A 22,803-nucleotide genomic window follows, 5' to 3' on the forward strand; every position below is an offset into this window, starting at 1 on the left:
GACAATGACAAACATCAGTTTAGGAATAGCTAGCTTTATGAATCTTGTTACCACTATGCGGATATTTAGCTTAAATCAACTATATGTATAGAAGCACCCTAAGAATCTACATCACTCTAACATGAAAAATTGAACCACTAAGAAGAGTATCTGAAAAAAAGATACAAAAAATCTACTACCTGAATAAGGCTGTAACAATTTCTACCCAATGCTTGTTCCATCTTGGCAAACAGTTAGACAAAAAAAGGCAAACAAACAAAAAACCTAAATGAAAGAAACCAACACTCCACCTCTTACCATTAGCTCATTCTAAGTTACATAAGTGGCCAGTATCAAAACCCCTTTGTCTTCACATCTTTTGTTCTTACCTCAAAATACTATCCAAATACCTCTGTACTGTAGTATGGCATAAATACACAATTCACAGAACCCTTCCAGGATTCTGTGTCATAAAGACACCACCTTTATCTGAATCCAGAAAGAAGTGCAACACAATGTTCCAATAGGAATCTCTGTTTTCTATAACTGCAAATTACAGAATTACAACCAATGAAGCCAGAGGTGACAAAGATTAATATGCAGGGTATGAAGAGGGCACTTAAAAGAAAGGAGTAACATAATTCATAGAAAATCCCACATAACCTGCTATATTTCCAAAAGTCATAAATTAACTAATATCTACAGGAATACAGAAAAAAAATCTGTTTAATTTAGTCTCACTAAATTTAATTCTATAGGTTGAATGATTATAAATATGTATTAAATCCTGAGTGAATTTTATGGAATAAAGTAATGGTATTTGCACAGGTAGACTTCAGCTGAAGAGACAGAACAGGAATGTATTTCTCAGCTGGAAACAGCAGCAGCTATTTAGGCTGCAAACTTTCAAGAAACAACCAACCTAATAGAACTCATAAAAAGACCCCTAAACTGCTTCCCCCAACACCCCCAAAAAACCAGAAGTCTCTCTATTTTTGTATGTTTCTTATCTCATCAATAACATAGAAAAGCAAACGCCTGTCACTTTGCTCAGCAGCTGTCCCTGTCTCACACATCCGCCTTCTGCTCTATGTTGTATACAGCCTCCAAGGCTTACAGTCCATAGAGCTAATAAAGAAAAACACCAAGGATTTCATCCATAGTCAAACAGGTGGCTACAATCAGGTAACATCAACAGGTATTGATTCACATGCATGAATAAGCAAAATATAATTACAGATAAAAAATAGCTTTTTAGATTTGCAAATAGATATTACAGTGAAAAGAGGTCTTGCCATGGAAACATATACCTTTGTAAGAATTTCAGAGCTAACTTATAACTTAGAGCATTGAAAATTATCTCCTTTAATTGCTAATATATAGCGTATAAATAATTTCTCAAGCCTTGATAAATTGTAAGAGTCAGGCTCTGGAGATGTTCATGTTTTGCCAAGACTGCTTCTGTCACTACTTCTGATTCAGTGGAGCACTTAGGTAACTTAACTGCTCCGTGCAATTCCAGCCAAGAGGCTGATTCCAAAAAGCTCCACTGACACAGGGCAGTTAGTTACATTATAAGCAGATTTGGGGGCTGAAGAGAAAAGTCAATGGAAGTATTTCCATTTCTGCAGCCGATGCATACCCAATAAATATTTATGCTGTCTGGGAAAATGACTTCCATCAAACAAAGTTTCATTTTGCATAGCCTATATCAAGTGGATATCCACTGCCAGCACATACTAGCAAAGTGATGGCAAAAAACCAATCCAGCATAGATCAGATCTGACTGAAGAAGAAAGCAGAACACTTACAGAGCTCAAGCTCACACTACATATTAACACAAGAGCAAGAGATTTTGCAATGCCTCCTTGTTCTCAAAGGTGTGTATTAAGTAAGGATTTGATACTAAGCTGCAGTGTGCTGAGTCTAAAAACAAAGTAAGCAAACTAATTATAAAGTATATTTGATGATCCAAATCCCTGTAACTTGAGCATAATCGCTTTTATCTTATTTTCCCTGTTTACATCACTGAAAATACATCCCATGCGTCCCCCCTTAAGAACAATGGCAATCAGCTGGCACAGCAGTTCTAAAAGTGATGTGTAAGAGAAAAGCACTTGGAATGACATAGCACAACCAAAGCCTGGTTTTTCTCCATTGAATACATGGCAGGTGTGTCTTGGTCAAAATGAGTGGTAATACTAACACAGAATTCTAAGAACAAGTCCTATTCCTATTGTAAGGAATAGGAAGTAGCATCACAAGGAATATGCACTTTAACAGGTGTATGCAGTATCTCCTTCCAACTGAGGAAAAAATCCAACAATGAACAATCTGAAACCAGTGTGAAGTACTCAAAAAGAAAATTCACCTTTGATGAAGGTACTGCTGTGGACCCTGAAGGTGATGCATCCCTTGATGTTTTCAGTGACTGAACTGTCCTCTCTTTACCTACAATTAAGAAAAAAATTAATGACTGAGAAATTAAAGATATATATTGCAAATATGCTTACTGGCTTAGAAAAATTGCAGTGAAATTTTCTCACATCAGACATGAACCTTATCACCCTCGACAGCCACCTGAGAAGGGGTTGTAGCAAGATGGGAATTGAACTCCTCTCCCAGGAAATTACTGACAAGAGGCAATGGGCTCAAGCTGTGCCAGGGAAGGCTCAGGCTGGACACCGGGAAGACTCTTTCACTGAAAGAGTGGCTAAGCTTGGAACAGCTGTTCAGGGAGATGGTGGAGCCACTACCCCTGGAGGTGCTCAAGAAACAATAGGACATGGCATTTAGTGCCATGGTCTAGTTGATAGGGTAGTCTGTTAGGTCAAAGGCTGGACTCCATCTTGGAGGTCTTTTCCAACCTTAATGATTCTATAAAATCTACATACTCCATCATCTGGTAAATACTAGTAACACTTTTTTTCTCTTCCCAAGGAGAGAAAAGATACAGCTGTGTCATTTCACACATTAAAGAAAACCCACTGTCCTTTTTTCCATCATTAACTGAAAGGGTGTAGCAGTATGACTTCACAAGATGATGTGATTTCACTTTTTAATATGCCTGCAATAATAGAAACAGTTGAAATATTAGACACCAGTCAATCACTCAAGGTAACTGGGTAGTGCATGAACTAGTTTAGCAGGCCACAGTATGCTGAAAAGACCTGCCATGGGAAACAGTCCTGTATTCTATCAACCACAGAGTAGATGCTTCTTGTAAGATCAGTGTCTTTCTTATAAAAGTTAAAATTGGCAAAATGTCAAGTCAAATTCACAGTGCTAATCACAATCTGTGCATAGTTTTGCCATAGACCAGTTACAGGCAGCCCACAGCAATAGAACTGGTTGCAGTGTAAACTACTAGTTTTCAAGTTGTGGTCTACAGATTACATCTAAGAGATCTGCAAAAGGTGAGTACAAAAAGCAAACATGCTGTCAGTAGGCCTAAATTAACCAGACTATTCACACTGACTTGGAAACAGTTGACTGATCACAAATATGCCAAGGTAATATAAGCTTACTTTGGCTTCAATTAAATTTTTATATGTACAATTAATAAAGGGATTAATTAAAAAAGTTGTGATAATTGGGATAGAAATTATTTTTGTAGAACTATAAATTTGATTGTTCATTATGGTTTTAACTATGGCTTTAATTTAATGAGTCAAAGCAACAAAGCACAGAACATCTCCTTTATCATCACTAAGTAACACAAGTTTTGCTCCTGTGATACCTGCTTCTCAATCCCATAGGTGAGCCACCTTCTTCTAAATTCATGGACTACTCTGACTCTGCCTCCCATATGCCTCCTTTGTCAGACTTGATTCTTTAAACATTATATCAGTCCAATGGACATGTTTGCATCTGAACAGATTAAATGAACTGATACAAATGGCAGAAAATTATTCAAAGTTAAGCTAAGTGAAAAAAACACCATTTAATTAGAAGACATTATTAGGCCATTTTTTTCAGAATGTGTGTGGCTATTTGGAGCCCCAAAGCCTTAGCTGTAAAATTAAACATCCTATCCTGCTCCTCTTCATGCCCTTCCATCACAGATGAATGCTTGCCCTTTCCATTAGCCCTTTCCCTCCCTTTACCAAGCTTCTTCATGTCCCCACAGTTTTCTTTGTTTAAACTCTGTATTTACCCTAATGTATGAAGGCTGTAGAGCATAGGATATTCTTCTTCAGTGGAAGTCATGTGGCCAAACCCATTCAGATGATGTGATTTTAAATAGAATTATAATATTTTAGAAAGATGCCATATTGCAAATTCCACATGTAATAGTATATACTTCGCATGTTGTAAATCCATTTAAATGTACTGCTGACACATATGAGTTGTCACACTTGATGTTCCTTTCAAATATGCAATACATGAGCTTACCTAAGGCAAATTACATTCAAAAATTATTCTAAAAGTATTATTTAAACCATTTATACCCTGCAAATAGGTATTTTAATTCAGTCATCTAGAGGGACATTTCAGTAGTTCTCCTTTCCAGGGAAAGGAATAAAGAAATAGTCCAGTGCAAAACTCAGCTGGTCTCTTAAAACTTATCTAAAGGTGACTGGGAAAGGTATTTAACCAGGCAACTAGGAGAAAATATTAAAAACCAAAGACCTAGATGTAAGCTCCTCTCTTGATCAGCATATTTTCTGGTTTCTGAATGTATCTGCTTCTACATCACTACCTCCACTATTGTCTGAGTAATTCTAACCATATAGAATATACATATATGATCAAAGTAAAAAAAAAAAAAAAACAACCAAAACATGAAACATTACAAAATTTTGTATGGCTTCCTCACAACATTGTTTTTCTGTCCCTAGTAATTACAAGCTGCACACCTACAAGACTTCTAGACAAGTAGTTAACTATCTTTTTTTCTTCCTCCCCTACACTGAGAGGAATTTATGCTCACTAAGTATTGCTACAAAATGTTGAAAGCACTGTAATGCCCAAATAGAAAGACCATCTCTACCCTGTAAGGAGTGAAATTATTCCTCAATATTTAAACAATGTCAACAAAACTACAAAGATCTTTTTTGACAAGAAGTGCTACATAATGGTTCAGTGTCACTCTGGAAACACAATGTGCCTTCTCAGTGAGTGAAAAAAAATCTAAATAATTTTTAAAAAGCTGCCAAAACGAACAGTAGGTTTGCATAGTTCACTAGAAAGCCTTTGCAGAATGGAAAATCAAATTGGATTAATTTGCATAAGCTGTACAAACAGAGTGGCTAAGATTGTAGTATACTAAAAAAAGCATTTTTTTTCCCCTCAAAATAATTTAAATATGAAACCTCAAATATTTTCAAAACAGATGATTCATCAGACTTCTGGGAAACATTAAGAGCCAAGCTTTCAAAAAGTCAGAATAGACTCAACTGAGATATGCTTCACATTTCTTTGAGGAGAGCGAGATCTGAGACATTGAAATTTTGACATTGAAAAGCAATTGCTAAAAAACAATCAGTTTCAAAAGCTTAGCAAAATTTGGAGAAAATGAAACAAGTAGAAGTATGTACTTTCATTTCTTCATTTTTTTAATCCCTGTTTTATTCTGGTTGCAGGAATAAATGTCTTCATCTGCTGTAGATGAAGCAAAGTTTCTTGTCAGGAAATCCAATGAAGCACATAAAGAAGTAACAGGAGCTGATGCTAAAAAGAATATAAAATACTAGAAAAAGCTGTGCAGCTCCAACTCCCACAGCCAGTCTAGACCTGATACCAAAATAACACCTACAATCTCCCACATGAAATACATAAGGGAACAGAGAGTACAATGAAACAACCAGAGCAGACAGCACATAGCACAAAATGTCACCTTTTCCCATTTTAAAAAGAGCATGTAAGGAAAAAAGGCTTATACAGCGAGTTGCAGTTTCACCTCACTAACCAGTTCCCATCATTAATCCAGCATTACCTTGCTGAGAAGAAACATTTCTTTTATGTAAGGATGACATATTTCTGCTATGCTGGTGGAAAGGATAGGCTTTGCTTCTTTCAGGAGAGTAGCTCCTGCTGCTGACGCTAGAGCCAGATCTGCTGTGTGGAGAATCCCTCCGGCTCCCTGGCGATTCCCTGAAGAAAGGAGAGTCCCTCTTGTGCGGCGATCGATCTCTCGCATAATGAGAGGAATAGAAGCTTTTTCTTCTGAAGCCATCTCTGGTGTCCCTTGGAAGACAACAGAAAATTACAAGTTCTTCCAACGCTTATGGAACAGCACAACGGCAATGGTTCATGCCTGGTAAATACAAACAGGTTAACTGCCAAACACATCCAAAATCTTCAGTGGTTTTAAGACTACTAGGTAAGGGATGAAAAACAAGTAAAAAAAAAGTAAAAAAAGAAACAGGTAATTCTTTCAGGTTTCATTGAGGTGCTTCATTGCTAGAAGCTAATTGCTTTCTATTTCTTGATAATACAGCTAAAATGTAAGAAAAAGACATTGATGAAATGAGAACTCTCACAATTTTGTTCAGATTCAGTACACTTAGCCTGGAAATTAAGCCTTAATTTACAATAGATAAAAATGCTTATGCAAATATTGCCTACATTATTTGGCATTTTTCAGCTATGTTTTTCTCTTATTTTCAAGGGCCTATATTCCCCACTTGATTTCACACACCTTGCTACACAAAATATCACTGGCAGATTTCAGCTTATATCCAGCAAAGACAAAAAGAAATCTGCAGAATATCTGTTCTCTCACCTATGAATCCACCCAAGGTCAACTCTTGATGAAAATATGAGGACATATATCTCCTAAATATGTTCCTCAGAACACACAATATTAATTTTAAATTTTAATGTAAAAAGTCACAAGCCCAACTGATTTAAAACCATAATTTAATAAACACCAAAACTTTCTACTAAATATAAATATTGTTACTCCAGACCATAGCACAAATGTGTTGGTTATTTGTAAATCATATTAATGTACATGTATGTGTAAAGAAAAAAAAAACCCTTGTATCATTTCAAAGTTGTCCTAAAAAATCTCAGAGCTAAAAGACATGCGAGCCAACTGAGTCTAGACTGAGTCTAGACTTGTCACTTTTGCCTTGGTCAGAAGATGCATTGGTAAGAGTAGCAAGTACTTCTCAGCTTCTACACAGAAATCTCCAAGATTTCATAGCATTTCTAGTAAATCAGAAAGTATCTTCTCTCCTATTTCACATCGGAGTCCAGTATTTTAAATAGAGGAGTGTCCCTCAAAGATCTGGTGGTCTCATTGAGCACAATGTAGCTATAGCTAATTTTATGTCGGTGGAGAAGAAGAAAAGATGTACAATTCCTACAGCAAGGCACAGGCCCATATTTGTGACAGATGACAAAGGATTTCCATGTGCCAAAGGTGTTCTTGCTGCCTCAGAGGCAGCACCACAAAACAAAACCCCTGTGACACTGATGTGTTTTATACAGTGCAGATTTACTTATTGCATGGAAATCACATCTTCATTATATGTTTGAACATTTTATGTAGCAACAGACATGAAGTGTAAGTACAGGCTTGAGGAATACTAGATTAACCCTGCACTGAGCTACTTTTTCTAGCTAAGTGGGGCGTTATTTATTTATTAAAGAACATATTGATCAAATATTTATCAGGAATAACCTAGGCACAGCCCACTTTTCCTTGCATTTCCTTCTTAATCGCTCTCTTTAAATAATGATATTTATTTCTAAAGCACAAGCTTTCTGGCAGACCAGAACACCACTTTTATGTGTAAAACACACTTTTATGACCATGTTATTAAACCCTTGTATACAGAGCAGTTTATTATGGTAATGTTTACAGAGCCCCAGCTATTGCACATGTATAATAAACGCTCTAATATCCATGTAAGAATTTTCAAAATTGTAATTGAGACACACTTTTAAACAGGAAAATATTTGAAAGCCACATTCTGCCATAATATTATGTGCCCTAAAATAGAATCTCACTTTCAATTTTTGAATTTTAATTTCATCACTGCGTGTCAATTCTTAACTAGACCATATCTCATACAGAACATTCATGCCATTAACTATATTAAGTCTGTTTGGGACAGCATAGCAACAGCATAGCATTTCTGGTGTTTTCCATTAATGTAAAACACTGAACAGAACAAAGTAAGCATTGTTTTACAGTTATTTTTTTCCTTAAATACTTGAGTTAACATTCACCTGCAATTTGGTAATGAAGGCCCCGATTCAGCAAAGCAGTTAAGCACATGCTTCAGATTCCAACACATACTCAAAAGGTTTATTGAGCAGGGACAATATTTAATGGAGATGCAAAATAGACTTTAAAATAGAGCTACTGCCCTTAACAACAAATACAGAATTAATCCCTTTTATATAGCATCCCTCAAGTCTTTGTATTTTGTGTTCATAATTCACACTTAATCATAAAAGCACAATTTTGCTCTCTCAGCAGTGTTGCAACAGGAAGCAGTATCTTTGTTAACATCGATGAAACTTGACCATGAAGTTCTCACTAAAGCTGGCAGTCTTGGAGGAGCTTCTGCAATGTTACAAAAACAGCCATATTGTGATATACCATTCCCCAAGGGCAGCTGGGGGAAGAGCTCCAGCCTGACAGCTATTTCAGTTCACCTCCAGTTCCAGTTTCCTCAAGGACAAAACACAACTACAGGACAGACAAAGGTAAGACTTTCTGCACAGCAGAAAACCGAGGGAATACAACGCTGAGGAGATTTTCAGTTGCCCACAGAACAGAAACTGAACAGTGGTATAATGTAAGCTCTGTGCAACAAAGATTAACACAAACCAGTGTGTCAGGTTTATCTCTTAAGAGTACTCAGAAGTAAAATTAAATCACTTCCTGGATGTGAAATGCCCAGGAATAGAGGGGTACTTGGGTACATGAAGCACATCACATGCAATAAAGGAAAAAGCTTTACTCTAAGAGGACTCTTAGATCATTCTCATTGAATTTGTGCCACTGAGCAACAGCCTACAATACTTCATGCTCACTACTCTCTGGGACTTCTATATCCCATTACATTCAACTTTTCAACTATAAAATTAATCTATATTATGGTCCAGCTATAGTGAACATAACTCTCATTTTTGACACTAAACTGAACACGGGCAACAAAACAGCATCTTGTGTGGAACAGAAACAGGAGGGTCTTCCAGTAATTCACAGGTGAGTGCTGCCTATAACCTAGATTAAAAAGTCAGAGATGTTTTGTGATCCCTTCCATCCAAGAAAGATTACTGCTATTGTCAAAGGGATTAAACACTCCATTTACAGGCTTGTGCTTAATTACTAACCTTGCCTAGAAATAACTCTCACACTTTTATATCTTCAACTTATAAAATAAATTTAAGAAGCTATAAATAGCTTCTGCAACACCAGACTTCAGTGCAAAGAGATATAACAGTCAAGATCTGAACTGAATCCTTAACTGAAAATACTTTTTCTGCCTCATAACACAGATGCAAGGGGGAGGGAGAGAAAAGTTAAACTAAAATTCCTTTTGCCTGCCTTTTCAGGACATTGCAAGAGCTACCAACATGAATCAGATGATGTAGAAAATATTTAATAAAATATACAACGCCCCCAGCCTCTAAAAGAAGAGGCAAGAACACCTCCACTTTTAACATCTTCAAAGTAAATGTAGGTGGTGCAAGATTCCAGCCACCCCTCTCCCAGAACTCATTCCATTTCTTTCTAAAGTACAAAGTACGTGGTTGTGCAACAAACCAACAAATTACTTAGGCTCTGCTTTGGAGATTTCCTATAATCTCCTGTTATTGCCCAAAGATCCTTATGCAGATTTATCCTAAGCTAAAATAATACAGCGAATTACACCATCATAGATAGAAGGAATTGCACCTGGTTTCAATGGCTTTCATTTGAACATTTGAAATGGCAGTAAGATTTCTTATTGACAGCTGGTTTTCAACATTTTATGACTAAGAAAGTAAATAGAGCATTTGTGATATCTGCATTTTGCTCCAAATGAAATTAACATAATTAGGACCTGATAAGTGTAATCTTATGAACAGCTTTCTGCAAGAAGGTAAAAGGAAACAGGCATTGTGAAACACTGTTTCAAGCAGAAAAGGATACTCAGAAATACCAAATGTACAAAAAAGAAAAAAAGAAAATATATAAATGTTTCATGATTTTTATGCTGCATGCAATACTTCTGAAGTTATCATAAGCAAACAGCAAATCTTTGTCCACCTCAGTCAGTATGAAAACTACTCAACTCCTCTCTCTCTGCCAACATCTCAGGATGTCATGACAGGTCAGAGAATAAAAAATAAGATAATCTGAATATTACAGCAACATTAGAAAGAAATGCTTTTATGTTCTTTAATTGAATAGCAAAGCTATGCACTTCAATGGCACTGGAAATGCCACTACATTGCTCTTTCTTCTTAGTGCCCTCCTCCTTTTTACTGCCATTGATTATGTACCATTAGACTTGCTGCAAGATCAGCCTACATAATAAAAGTATATTTAAACTAAAACTGTCTATTATCTGACAGGGAGAAATGATGGTCAATCACAGATAAGGACAGAGAAACACAGTAACAAAGAGCCCAGACAAACACGGTTCGAGCAAACAGCTTTAGGCGACTCAAAAATAAAGACAAAATGTGCTATTTAGAAAAATTAAGATCAAATTAGACAAAATAACTGCATTCAAATGCATGTGACCTTAGTTTTTCTTCTTTTTAAGAACAAGGGCTTAGTAAGACCCCCAATTTCTCTAAAACAAAAAACAAAACATAGGCCTTACGTTCCAGAGGGAGTATTTGCTTAAAGTGATGGACCAAATTACAATTTCTATAAACAGCTACAACATTTACAACTGCCCTTTGAGCAGCCTATCATCCCAGAAGAGTAAAGTACATCAGACAACTAGCTCAGGGACCTAGCTCATAAACCTCTCCCATTTTGACTCAATTCAGTAGCAACTAAATCAAATCCTAAACAAACAATTCAAAATGGAAACAACTGAAATCTTCTATCTCAATATAAGCTTAAAAACTGGAAAATAGCTGGGAAGCATAATATGGTAGTTTGCATACTTTCTTTTTTTCCCTTATGCCCTAACAGATCAGAGAAACTGGTCAATGTTTTAAATTCTAGACAAAGTTCTAATGGACAAAGATTCCTAAGTAGGTACTTGCACTTTTACTGTTGCCCTGCCTCAGAGACCAGCACATAGAAAAGAGTTTTAAAACATTTCCCTGAGGTACCAAAGCACATTGGTATCCCTCAAAAGTGTATTTTCTTTAAGGGCTTTGAATTTACTTCACACTTAGTATGTGCCAAGCAATTTAATGTAGACAAGCATTTGTCTTATATACACACTAAGCCCCAGAGAGAAATATTTTTGCACTTTATTTTAGGAACATAAGTGAATTTTATGTTCAGCAAGCCATTACTTTTTCCCCAAAAGCTATCTTTAAAATCCTTCCATAGAAGAACCCAGAAATCATGAAATAGGTGCTGGAAGAGCACTTAAGCTTTTCATCAGTGTGCTGCAGAATGCCATTAGTTCAATGACAAAAGAACACAACAAGTAGGATATGCTGATTTGATCAGCTCTTGGGGTTGAGTTTCCAACACTATCAATGAAAAGCTGCAAAGGAAGAGTAAGTTGTGGAACAGGTTTGTAAGCAGTAATACCTTATGTCAGTAATAATGATGGACAATACCCTTACTATATTTACTTTTTTCCTACTTCCAAATCCCTTCACAAGATCTATAAAACAAAAAACACTCAAAATGGGAAAAATACTTCACAGATCTCTACGTTTTTATTCTTAAATACAGTGAGATTTGAAGCAATTAGGTCAAATAGGTTTCACTTGCTTATATGCCTCAAAGTGTTGTTTGTAATAGTGGTACAGATTTCTGCACAGCAAACTTCAGCAAAATTAGCACACTACTGCCTCTGCTTCTGGATTTCTCAATATAAAAGACAGTATACATATATGAAGAAAAAAAAAATCCATTGCACATAATGGAATGGTTTTTTATGTGAATTCATTCCTTCCTGTCACGTACATCATTTGTTCAAAATCAGAAAGTTAAGAGAGACATTTCCTCTTATAAATTATTCAGCCATGTGGCTTTATCTTTTTTATTTTAATATCTCTTGCCTCTTTTTGTAGGCCATTTCCTACACATTTTAAATATCACTTGTCTGAACAAATTTAACACATAGGCAAGCTATGCTGCTTGGGTAAATTCCTTTTTAAAAATCCTTTCACAACTCTTGTATGCCTTCAGTTATTTCAGTGATTTAATAACAGTTAACTTTGGAGGTCCATGACAGCTCATACAGATTGAAACTGGTGCTGCTGCAATCCTGAACTCTGCAACCTTCCTTAGATCTATATTTTGATTCTTTGCCTAAGCTGGCATTGATATTTTCTATCAGACAACAAAACTGGCAGACAAATATTTAATTCATTGTGGTGGGCTAGCACACAGAACCAACTACGTGGAATGTACAAACACCTGAAACAGAACCAGGGAGAGGGGAAGGACCACAATGGCTCCTGCTTAGATAGTAAGAACTGCTGTGGAAATATAATTTTACTGTAGGAAAATCAGTCTCTTTATTGCATTCCTGACTTTAAATTAATTACAATAAGTAAAACAGGTTCCTTGACAGAATTCTAGAGCAGTTGAAGTTAGAATCAATAAGCCTCAAAGAAGTAATAGTCCTTTTTTTCCCCTAAAAATAACAGGCAGATATTCCTAGCCACACTGACTGGTTGTGAGTAATAAATGTAAAATCAAAGATGAGTTTAAAAACAGAATGCTGTTTAACAGACACTAGTTTTAGTAAGTATTTATAAATTAACAGTAGCTGAAAAGAGGTTTTAAAGAGGGAAATTCATTGCTTTATACTTCAGTCTCCTCTGTTAACATAATCTTTCACCTTACTTAGATAATCCTTGTACAAAATGCTTCAAAAACTGCCTCCAACAAGATAAAAATTGTAGAATGCATACTGAGTCTAGTAACTCATCAAACCTGAATTAGCTTGCCCATCTACTCTACACTAATGAGATCCCACTTGGTACACTGCACCCAGCCTCAAAGTCCTGCAAAGACTTGGATGGACAGCTGGACCAGGTACAAAGGACAGCAACAAAAATTGTCAAGTGGGATGGAGCACATCTGTGAGGAAAGGTGCCAGAGTTGGTGGCGTTCAGCCTGGAGAAGAAAGGCTCTGCCACAAAATGTTTATGATGAGCATGCTGAAACACAAACAGGTTGCCCAGAGAGCAAACAATCTATCCCTGGAAAAACATTCAGGGTCTGGCTGGATGGGGCTCTGAGCAACCTGATCTACTTGAAGATCTCCTGCTTACTACTGCAGGGGATAGGCTAGATGACCTTTGGAAGTATCTTCCAACTCAAACCATTCTATTATTCTGTAAGTCAATACATTGAAACACTTTTTCCATTTTACTTCCAAATTTCATAATCATGCTCTCAAGCATAATTTTCAAAAATAATTAGGCATTATTGGCTAGGTAAGTTATGACTTAATTTAACACATGCAACTGTTAAAAGTCAGACTTCAGAAGAGAAAGACATTCCCTCAACTGTCTGACCCAACCCTGCTGTGTGTAATGACATCAATATTCAGTTTCACTTAGACAAAGACATTTATTGTCAGCTCATAAACAAGTTCTACAGAGCTTCATATACAAAGGAAAGAACCTTTAAGGTTATGCAAATATATATCATGAACTAATGTCAAGACTAATATTGGGAATAATTAGTTACCATGCAAAAATAGTATCATCTTTTAAAAATAATACCAACAGCATGAGATCATGGATTGCTTTATTGATGAACTTTTCCTGAGATGTAGATCATAACACCCTAAACACAAGGAAATGGCACATCAAAAATGTTCTCTTCGAAGCAAAATACTTAACAAAAGGATGTCTAAATTATCAGCAACACTAAACTTTTTCCTCTCCTCTCTTGTATCCTAATATTCTCACCCTCTCTCAATGGGAATTGAATCTAAAATGTTTTGTTTGTTATATTTTGAATATACAAATATACAGGTCCTTGGAACCTAAGAGATGAAAAATTTACCTTCCTAAGGGAAATTATGTCAAAGTCTTCTGTGACAATACACCTCAACATGAGAAAGCCATGACAACATTCATCAGTCCAATCCACTGGCTTTGAGATTATTTAGTTTGATGCCATCTTAACAGAAGTTGTTTGCACTCAAAGGGAGACTCCCTTCTCTTTCCCTCCCCCACTATCTCAGAAGCTGGCTGTTTTTCAATGAAGTAGTTAGGAAACTTTTCCAGAATAATCAAGTGCTACCCATGGGAGTTTGCCTCATTATTTCCCAATCCAGCATTAACCTGCTAGTTTTGATACCATCTGTAGTGCTAGCTATAAGACTGAACCAGGCGAGCTCGCTTTTCAAAGCCTTCCTTTAAGAAATATGGTAATCAAGACCTTCCAGTGGAAAGGTACATAATCTTATCTTTAGGCAGGTTATCCTATCGAACATTGTAAACAGATGAGCTCCTTACACTTTATTAGCATTATGTAAACAACATTTAATAGAAGGAAATCATAATTTTCCAAAGCTGTGACTAAGTTTTAAACAATCAATCAACGTTAATACAAAATTTAACTGAGTTTCCACAGACTACTGAATTTTTCCTTAGAGGTGTGTCATATCAACACCTGTAGTAAACAGGTGTCTCACACAATAGCCCCTGTAAAAAAAAAAAAAAAGATGACATCAATTTCATATGACAATTAAAAACCTAACAAAAACTACAGTGGAAAACAGTTGTACACACAAAAAGCCACAAACCCTTAAAAGGTAACACAGCTTTGGATCAATAGCAAGTCAAATAAACACGATAGCAGTTGAGAATTGACATGATGAGAACTTCTGGGGTTTTTTTACCAAATTTGGTGTGTTTGCTGTAATTTTGCCAAAGAAATACTTACAAGTCAATTTACTACCTGGCCATTCCTTATTCAACAACAATTTTTAAGAAAATAAAAATGTTCTTTGCAAAGTTTATAAATATCTGTCCTCAGAATCACAGTAGAGAAGCTGTATTTAAATGTGAATGAAACATTTAAAAGGATCAAAGTATAAGAAATACCATACACACAGAATCAGACTGAAAATACCTATTGTAATTATGCTTTTCAAAAACAAGCTCACCCAATTTTCTCTTAGGGCTTTTAGAGAAGTTAAATCCAAGATACAGAACCATTCCACGTTTCGTATAACAGGCCAGCCAGCTGCCTCTTAGTGTATGAGGCTGCTTATTTACAAGCTCAGCAGAAAAAAACCAAAAATCAGGTAGTGAGAAGTTCTGCTAATTTGATAGTTTAAACTCCTTTCTCTCATCTTGAGATGGAAATTGCACAACCAATTAGAATTCTGCAAGATCCTCTAAAAGGAACAAAACTATCAGTAAGCAATTTCTGAAAGCAAACTTGTTTTTTGGCATTGGATAGATAAATTTTGCAAAGAAAATTAAACAGCCTTCAATAAACATCACAGTCAATTGTTACGCAAAACAAAATTTTATTTAAAATATCATAATTTTATATATATATATATATATATATATAAATAAAATTTTTTATTTAAAATATATCAGCAACTAAAACTAGCTGCCAGTGAAAGCAACATTCACCTTCCAGTTTAGCCACACAACTAGCTAAAACTTGTAAAAACATCCCAGTTGAAAATAAGAGCAATTTCTACCTCCTCCCCATATTTTTACATTATAACATGTGGGCAAAAAAATTCTACAGTTGATCCCTGTCTACTAATCTCTCCTTTCCCCCCCATTCTCAAGTGACAAACATTTCAGAAGTGGAATGACAACAGTCATGCTTAGAGTGATGTTTCCAGAATAAGTCTAGATATATGCACACAGGGCCCATATGAGCAGAGCAGAAACTCAGTTTGACATAAAATTGCTAGTAAGAAAACAGGCAGTGTTCACACAGTCTCTGAGTTCCAAGTTAAATAGAAGAAAGATTCATCACAACAACAAAACCAAACTTGTTCAAACAGAAACTTTTTAAATTTCAGTGGACACGCACCAGTGGACATTTCTGAACTGCTCTTGATTATACTCAGTCCTCAGTACGGGGCATTTTTAAAATGCTATGTGGTATCTGCATGAGAAGATTTGAATTCTCAAAATCCACTCAAAATAAAAACTGATAGACCTACAGAACCCAAAGTGCAAGCATACAATCAGATATATTTAACTCTGAGTAATGACAGTCAAATTATGGAACATAAATCTCAGTTTGCAAACAAATTGGTTGTCCCAAGCACAAAAGAGCTACAGCCAGCAAAGGAGAAAACAGTTCTTAAAGAAAATGTAGCAACTACTGAATCAGTAAGACTGCTGCATAAAATATGAACTGAATATGAAGTCATTAAATATTTAGTGTAAACCAGAATCAACTTTAATGTTGTGTATTACCTATTATCTTGTTCCAAAAGGGTGTAATTTTCCCCCTCCACCCTCCAAAATATCATAAGCCAAGATAAACTAATTTAGCTAGCAGCTTAACACAATGGGTTTTCTGAGTAAAAGATTTCAACAGACAAGTTCTTGCCTGGAGTTGCAGACAGGTATAACGAATCTACCACAATGATCTATTATAAGGAAACTGTAATTTTGTATATGAATAAACAAGCTACTCTACTCAGCCATGCGAATACCTGAGAGGTTCAATGTTCTGGCAGAGATTCTAGTTATTTATTAAAAGAAAAAGGCATGTGCTAATGAGTACAATTACAACTCTGCTTATCAATCTCTGTCAAGAACAAGACCATTTTCTTTGGGTGACTGCCATATTTATTTCCCCCCCCACATGTTTTTTAATAAAGAATGAGGTTCTTGTATGATGTCCCTTAAGAGCTGTCAAATATTGCAACAGAACAGCAGACTTATGTACATTTATAGCACCATCTCATAAATCCCTTTGCCTAAGTTTATCTTCTACAAGCAAGACACTGATCAGTTTACATTACAAGAAAGTTTAAATCCAAAGCCTAAAGGCCTCCCACCATATAATATACTGCTTTAAAATATTATACTATTTAAACATGTTCACTATTTCATTAATTACAGAAAATGCAGAGGGAGGAGAAAAAAGCCTCAAGAAATAACTGCTCCCTGTAACTCAAAGGTGATTGCATAGTGACAATGTAAAGATAACTGCCTTGGCCTATGACACATCTGGACTCTCAATATTAAATACTGCTTTATTCAGAGAAGAGTCAGTGACCCTTAACTTCCATCTGGAGATTCTCTCATCAAAGGTTTTCATTTAAAATAACCATTCTTATCAAAGTACATTTTTCTTCTCAAGGTATGAACTTCAGACCACAACTTCACAACATCCTGTCATCACTTTGTGCACTTACAAGGGGTTAATCACTAAATGGAAGGGTAGTTCAAGCAGAGATCAAAAAGCCAAGATTGGTGAGTTTTGCAACCAATTTACTCCACGGCCTACAGTAAACCCATTCTCACTGTAAAGGTGCATGCATCTAGAAAAACCAAGATATATTATGATTTACCACCCTAAAGTGGTAATTGCAAGTTTAATGTTCAGAAATCCACTTTTTTTTTCAAATAAAAGACAATAAGCCATTGATTTAAAACACTTCCAGAACAAAACATAGAACTGACTGATGAATCTCAATTGTTCACAGACCACAAACTGTTTACAATTAAGTTTCTATATTTTGCTAGAAAGTTTTCTCTTATTTGTAGCACCAAAATTACTTCAGTATTTCCATTTATTACAAAGTATTTCCTAAGCACTCCAGGAAATAAGCAGATCTGGTATTGATGGACAAATGCCTTAGAATTAAAGACTGGACTACTAAAACTACTTCCTAATTTCACTTAGAACATGGGAGGAAAATCCAACACACAATAAACAAAATAACACACATAGTAGCAACAAGCTTCCTCCATTAGCAAAGGAAAAATTATTCATATATACAGCTGAAGAGGAGATATTAAAAATGTCCTATGTAAGCCACTTCTCAGGACTCTACTTTTTACTTATTCCACAAATACGGCAACCCTTGTTTTACAAAAATCTGGGCCCCAGATAATTCTAAGGATCAAATTTAATGCATGTGTAGCTGGGATTTACAAGTGCGTCATTTTGTAATTTCTCTTTGAAGATGAGTCTTACCCATCTTAACTTGCCAAGTTTCATATATTTCACATCCTGTAAACTCAGTTTGGTTGGCAAAAAAAAAAGAAAAAAAGAATGAAGTAATGCTCTGTGCACTCAAAAGGATTAAAATTTGGCATGACTGAAGTGAACAGCAGCTAACAATCTTCCAAAGCATTTCACACTGAAAAGTTCATCTGACCTCATAAAAATGAACTTGTATGCAAAACCCATTGCTATGAGGCACATAGGGAAGTACTGCAAAACTAGAATCCTTCAACATATAACAGCACAGTTCCCTGCAACTTTTAAAACATCTGACATGCATGAGTGCTTTGCATAAATGAGCCTAATATATCGCTGAAGACAAGCACTAACACAGCTCCAGAAATGATCAACATCAGTACAAGATAAATGTACAAAGATCACATCTTAATTGATCTCTACCTCTTTGAATTGCTAAGACTGGCAATTCTCATAGCATCAGCAACCAAGACATTAATGTGTGCAGAAAGTTTCCTCCAAACTATGATGTACAATTCTTTGTATGTGCCAACCACACTTGAACCAAAAGGCACTTGAAATCAAGCTAAAACAAAATTCACATCAGTTTCTGGAGTTTAGAATTTCTTAGGTGATACCAGGAGAGAAAGAGCTGAGAACTCAGTTTGAAATCTATGCCCCGCACATCCTCTGAATTCCTTTATTTTTTACATATAAAATGTGTATCTTTGCCATAAAAAAAGTCACGGTCAGGATGACAGCTGTTCACCAAACATGGCATAAAACAGGGTAACAACCCTCAAAAAGCATGTGGAAGGAATAGCAATGCTCCACTCAGCGCTAGACATGATAATGTCTACCATGTCAACGACAGCTGCGTGGAAACTGGAGCATAACCCTGTAAGGAGGAAGGCAAGGAAAAAAAGACAGCAGACCAAGAGCTAGAACTTCTGCAATCCTGATGTCACTCACGGAGAATTGCTGCTGGTCATTAGACACATCACAGCAGAAGCCACAGCTCTACAAATGCTGTGTAAGCAAGCATGTCATATTTTTAAGAAAAAGGCAAGCAGCTTACAAAAACCCCACAAAATACCACTGAAGAAACAATAGGAAAAAAATAGAAAAAATCCCTTACTGCTGGTTTCTTCAACAGCAAAGTTTAAGACAATTACAGAATGACAGAACATAAGGAATTGGAAGGGACCCAGAAGGATCACTGAAGTCCAACTCCTGGCCCTGCAGAGGACATGCCCAAGAGCCACACCATGTGCCTGAGAGCATTGTCCAACACTTCTTGCACTCTGTCAGGCTGGTGCTGTGACCACTTTCCTGGGGAGCGTGTTCCAGTGCACAACCACCCTCCGGGTGAGAAACTTTCTTCTGATATCCAACCTAAACCTCCCCTGACTCAGCTTCAGGCCATTCCCTCAAGTCCTGTCACTCATCACCACAGAGCAGAGATCAGTGTCTGCCTCTCCTCTTCCTCTCACGAGAAAGTTGCAGACTGCAATGAGGTCTCCCCTGAGTCTTCTCTTCTCCAGGCTGAACAGACCAAGTGACCTCAGCTGCCCTACACAATGCTTCTCCTCAAGGCCCTTCACCATCTTTGTTACCCTCCTTTGGACACTTTCTAATAGACTAATGTTTTTCTCATATTGTGATGCCCAAAACTGCACACAGGACTCACTTAAGGACATTTGATATTGCAGATAAGCAGCATTTTTCTCCAGGAGAATCTCAAGTAATGTTTTTCATCTCTCTAAATCAAGATAGAGGGAAGAAAACTACAAAGGGTAAGAGATGAGAAAGTACCTTTTGCCAGGTATGTTTTCAAAAACCAAAATAGAAAAATGTGAATGATGAATACTCAAAGGGAATGCTATCATATTGACAACAACTTCTTACAGCTGCTGATTGCGACTTTAAAAATAATAGAGAAAGCTATTATTTCTGTCAATAAATGAACTATTATTTTTAAGACTTTAAAAGTCACTGAACTAACTATGAAAAACCATTAAATACAAGTCTCCTGATTGTCTAGTTTCTAACTATGCTTTAGCCACATTCCATGCTTTTTTTTTTTTTTAATCCTTCTGGTTAAAATCATCTTAAACCTCCTCCTATTTCCTCAAAAAAAAAAAAAAATTATGTGTACTCCAAAGAATTTGACTAAAATAACCTTAAGCATACCCAAAGAGAAGGCATTTTTGCACAAAATAACTTTTTTAATACCATATTTTGTGGAGCAAATGTCTTTGAAATAGAAAGTAATTAGCATTTTCAGCACAGGAGACAACATATACCATGAAATGTACTTTGATTTCCTCCTTGAGATCCACTACATTGCTCAATAGTGGGCAATATGCAAAGAATCATAATTAAGTTTATTACAAACATGGAACACTACAAATGTTTAGCAGTCTGATCACAAGACTTTACTTTCAAGATTTTTTGCTATATTTATATGAAAAATCAGTAGGATTTCATTCAATTCCAAATATATTTGAACCATGGATCTTTACGAAGTTCTTCCATACCATTATTCCAGTTGTGTAACAACTACATAATCTGAAGTATATAATACATATTCAGAGGGGACTGGGGACTATCATATACCACACAACACACTTATAAAGGCTTCAACAAAATGAGCTGACATTTTTACCTCACTTTTTTGAACCTCATTTTGAAAGGAAGAAATCAGGATGCATTTAAGACAATCTTTTTGACCACTGGGTGCCACTCTTGTTCTGTGTACAATAAACTGCCTGACACTAACTCAGTCCTCTCACCCTTTTTGGTGTTTTCCTAAGCTTTAAACAACCCTGATTCTTCTAAATTGAAGGGGAAAGACGGAAAACCTTTCACACAAATTTTTATTAAGCACTCCTGTTCAAAACCTTTAATTATTGCTTCTAGCCCCAAACATGCAATTCTGAAAGAACTCTTATGATATATGAAGGATTTCCTTTATGGTGAGGTTATTGAATAATCCATCCATGCTATGTCTAAATCATCCCACTCAGTGGAATAGAGATCTACTGCAACTGTGTGGCCCTGTATGGATATTGCTCTTAACAGCATCATACTGAGTTTACAACACCACAAGTCTAAGGCTTGCCCTGTGTGAACTTTTTCTGACCTGCTTGCAGCCTTTTTTTTTTACTTGCTGCTGGTTTAACAGCAATTTTTCCAACTGGTCAGGTGTCTACAGCTACCTTGGTTTACTTCTGTTGATCTTTGTAAGGTACAACTATAGTTTTAAATACAAAGCAGTAACAAGGAGAGTTACATATATTATGACTAACACCATGATGCAATATCCACAAATACAGGCTGATATAATAGACATCTCGAAAAGTGGAAATGCAGGATGTGGCATATAAAAGCACAGCCATCAGATGACATTTCTGGATCAGACTGCAAATATTTCACCTATACTAACAATCAATTCTTGTCTAAATATTTAAGGTGACTTTCATCCTTGTCCATAAATTTTGAGTGTAACATTATCCTGTGCACTTTATTTGCTAACTCAAAAAATCCATATCAAACATCATTGCAGGCATATGTATATTACAGCCCTAAGATTTACCACTAGTCCTTAGATTTCATAAATGGGAACCTGAGGTACAGACTAAGAAGGGTTCATAGAAATTAATATTACATATGATGGAAATATATATTCATCAGTTCAGCTGAGAAAACAGGGAGCTCAGAAGAAGGCTGTGGTGAACTTCATAATCCTATTAGCTATCCCACCAACGTTAAAAATGGCATAGGCATCATTATATTGTAGCCCAAATGTACTGCAGCTGCAGAATCAAGTAATAGAACAAAGAATTCTCTGAAATCATGTAAGAAGTGTGACTGATCAGAGATGCATTAAATTACTTACACTTACAGGTTACCATCATAATGACGTTATCATGATGCCTCCTATCCTTATTAGACTAGAGACTTTCATGTCATATCATTTCTTTTATTTCTATTTCAAACAATACAACTAAAACCCATTTTCCACTATTGTCTTTTACTTCAACAAATGTCCTTTCCCTGTTATTTCACTGGCCTGCTCTACCAGCAATTTTGGTGACCAAGTAAAATGCCCTAAATATCTGCAGCCTATGCACGGCACTACTGGAATCAAAAAATACCTGTATTCAGGTCTTGTAGGGTGATCATCCCTTGCCCATCTGTATCCTGATTCATCCTGCAAAACATACATGCAAAACAACTGCATGACATGTATCTCAATGTCAGATGTCAAGTACAGTTAGTTGCCAAATGGTACTTAATTATTGCAAAACCAAAGCATTTAATGAGCTAAAAAAATACTACCCCTTGCAACAAATATTTTCTCAATTTATTCACTGTATCCATTTACTTTTTAATTTCTTCCTCTTATTAATATTGAAGAGAGCAACTTTGCAATGCTATGCAAAACACAAACTACAGAAGTTTCCAAAGCATATATACATGCTCTGACTTAAAGAAAACTTTCATCTTCGAAATATAAATTACCATCAACACCCTGAAATGACAATTTCAAACAGCGGGGTTGCAGGGGGCAACAATAATGACCT

At 36.1% G+C, this 22,803-nt stretch overlaps 1 protein-coding gene across 2 annotated transcripts in view; it reads right to left on the minus strand.

The window, feature by feature from the left end:
* Positions 1-22,803, minus strand: part of PPHLN1 (periphilin 1) — a 64,796-nt gene that overhangs the window by 32,484 nt on the left and 9,509 nt on the right. For both annotated transcript variants that reach the window (XM_059847067.1, XM_059847066.1), the window contains exons 5-7: positions 22,375-22,430; positions 5,918-6,168; positions 2,351-2,430 (exon numbers count right to left, since the gene is read on the minus strand). In XM_059847067.1, the coding sequence (XP_059703050.1) occupies positions 2,351-2,430; positions 5,918-6,168; positions 22,375-22,430 (387 nt within the window). The remainder of the gene's footprint in view (positions 1-2,350; positions 2,431-5,917; positions 6,169-22,374; positions 22,431-22,803) is intronic.

This window comes from Haemorhous mexicanus, chromosome 5 (assembly GCF_027477595.1).
Source record: "Haemorhous mexicanus isolate bHaeMex1 chromosome 5, bHaeMex1.pri, whole genome shotgun sequence".
NCBI classification, from domain to species: Eukaryota; Metazoa; Chordata; class Aves; order Passeriformes; family Fringillidae; genus Haemorhous; species Haemorhous mexicanus.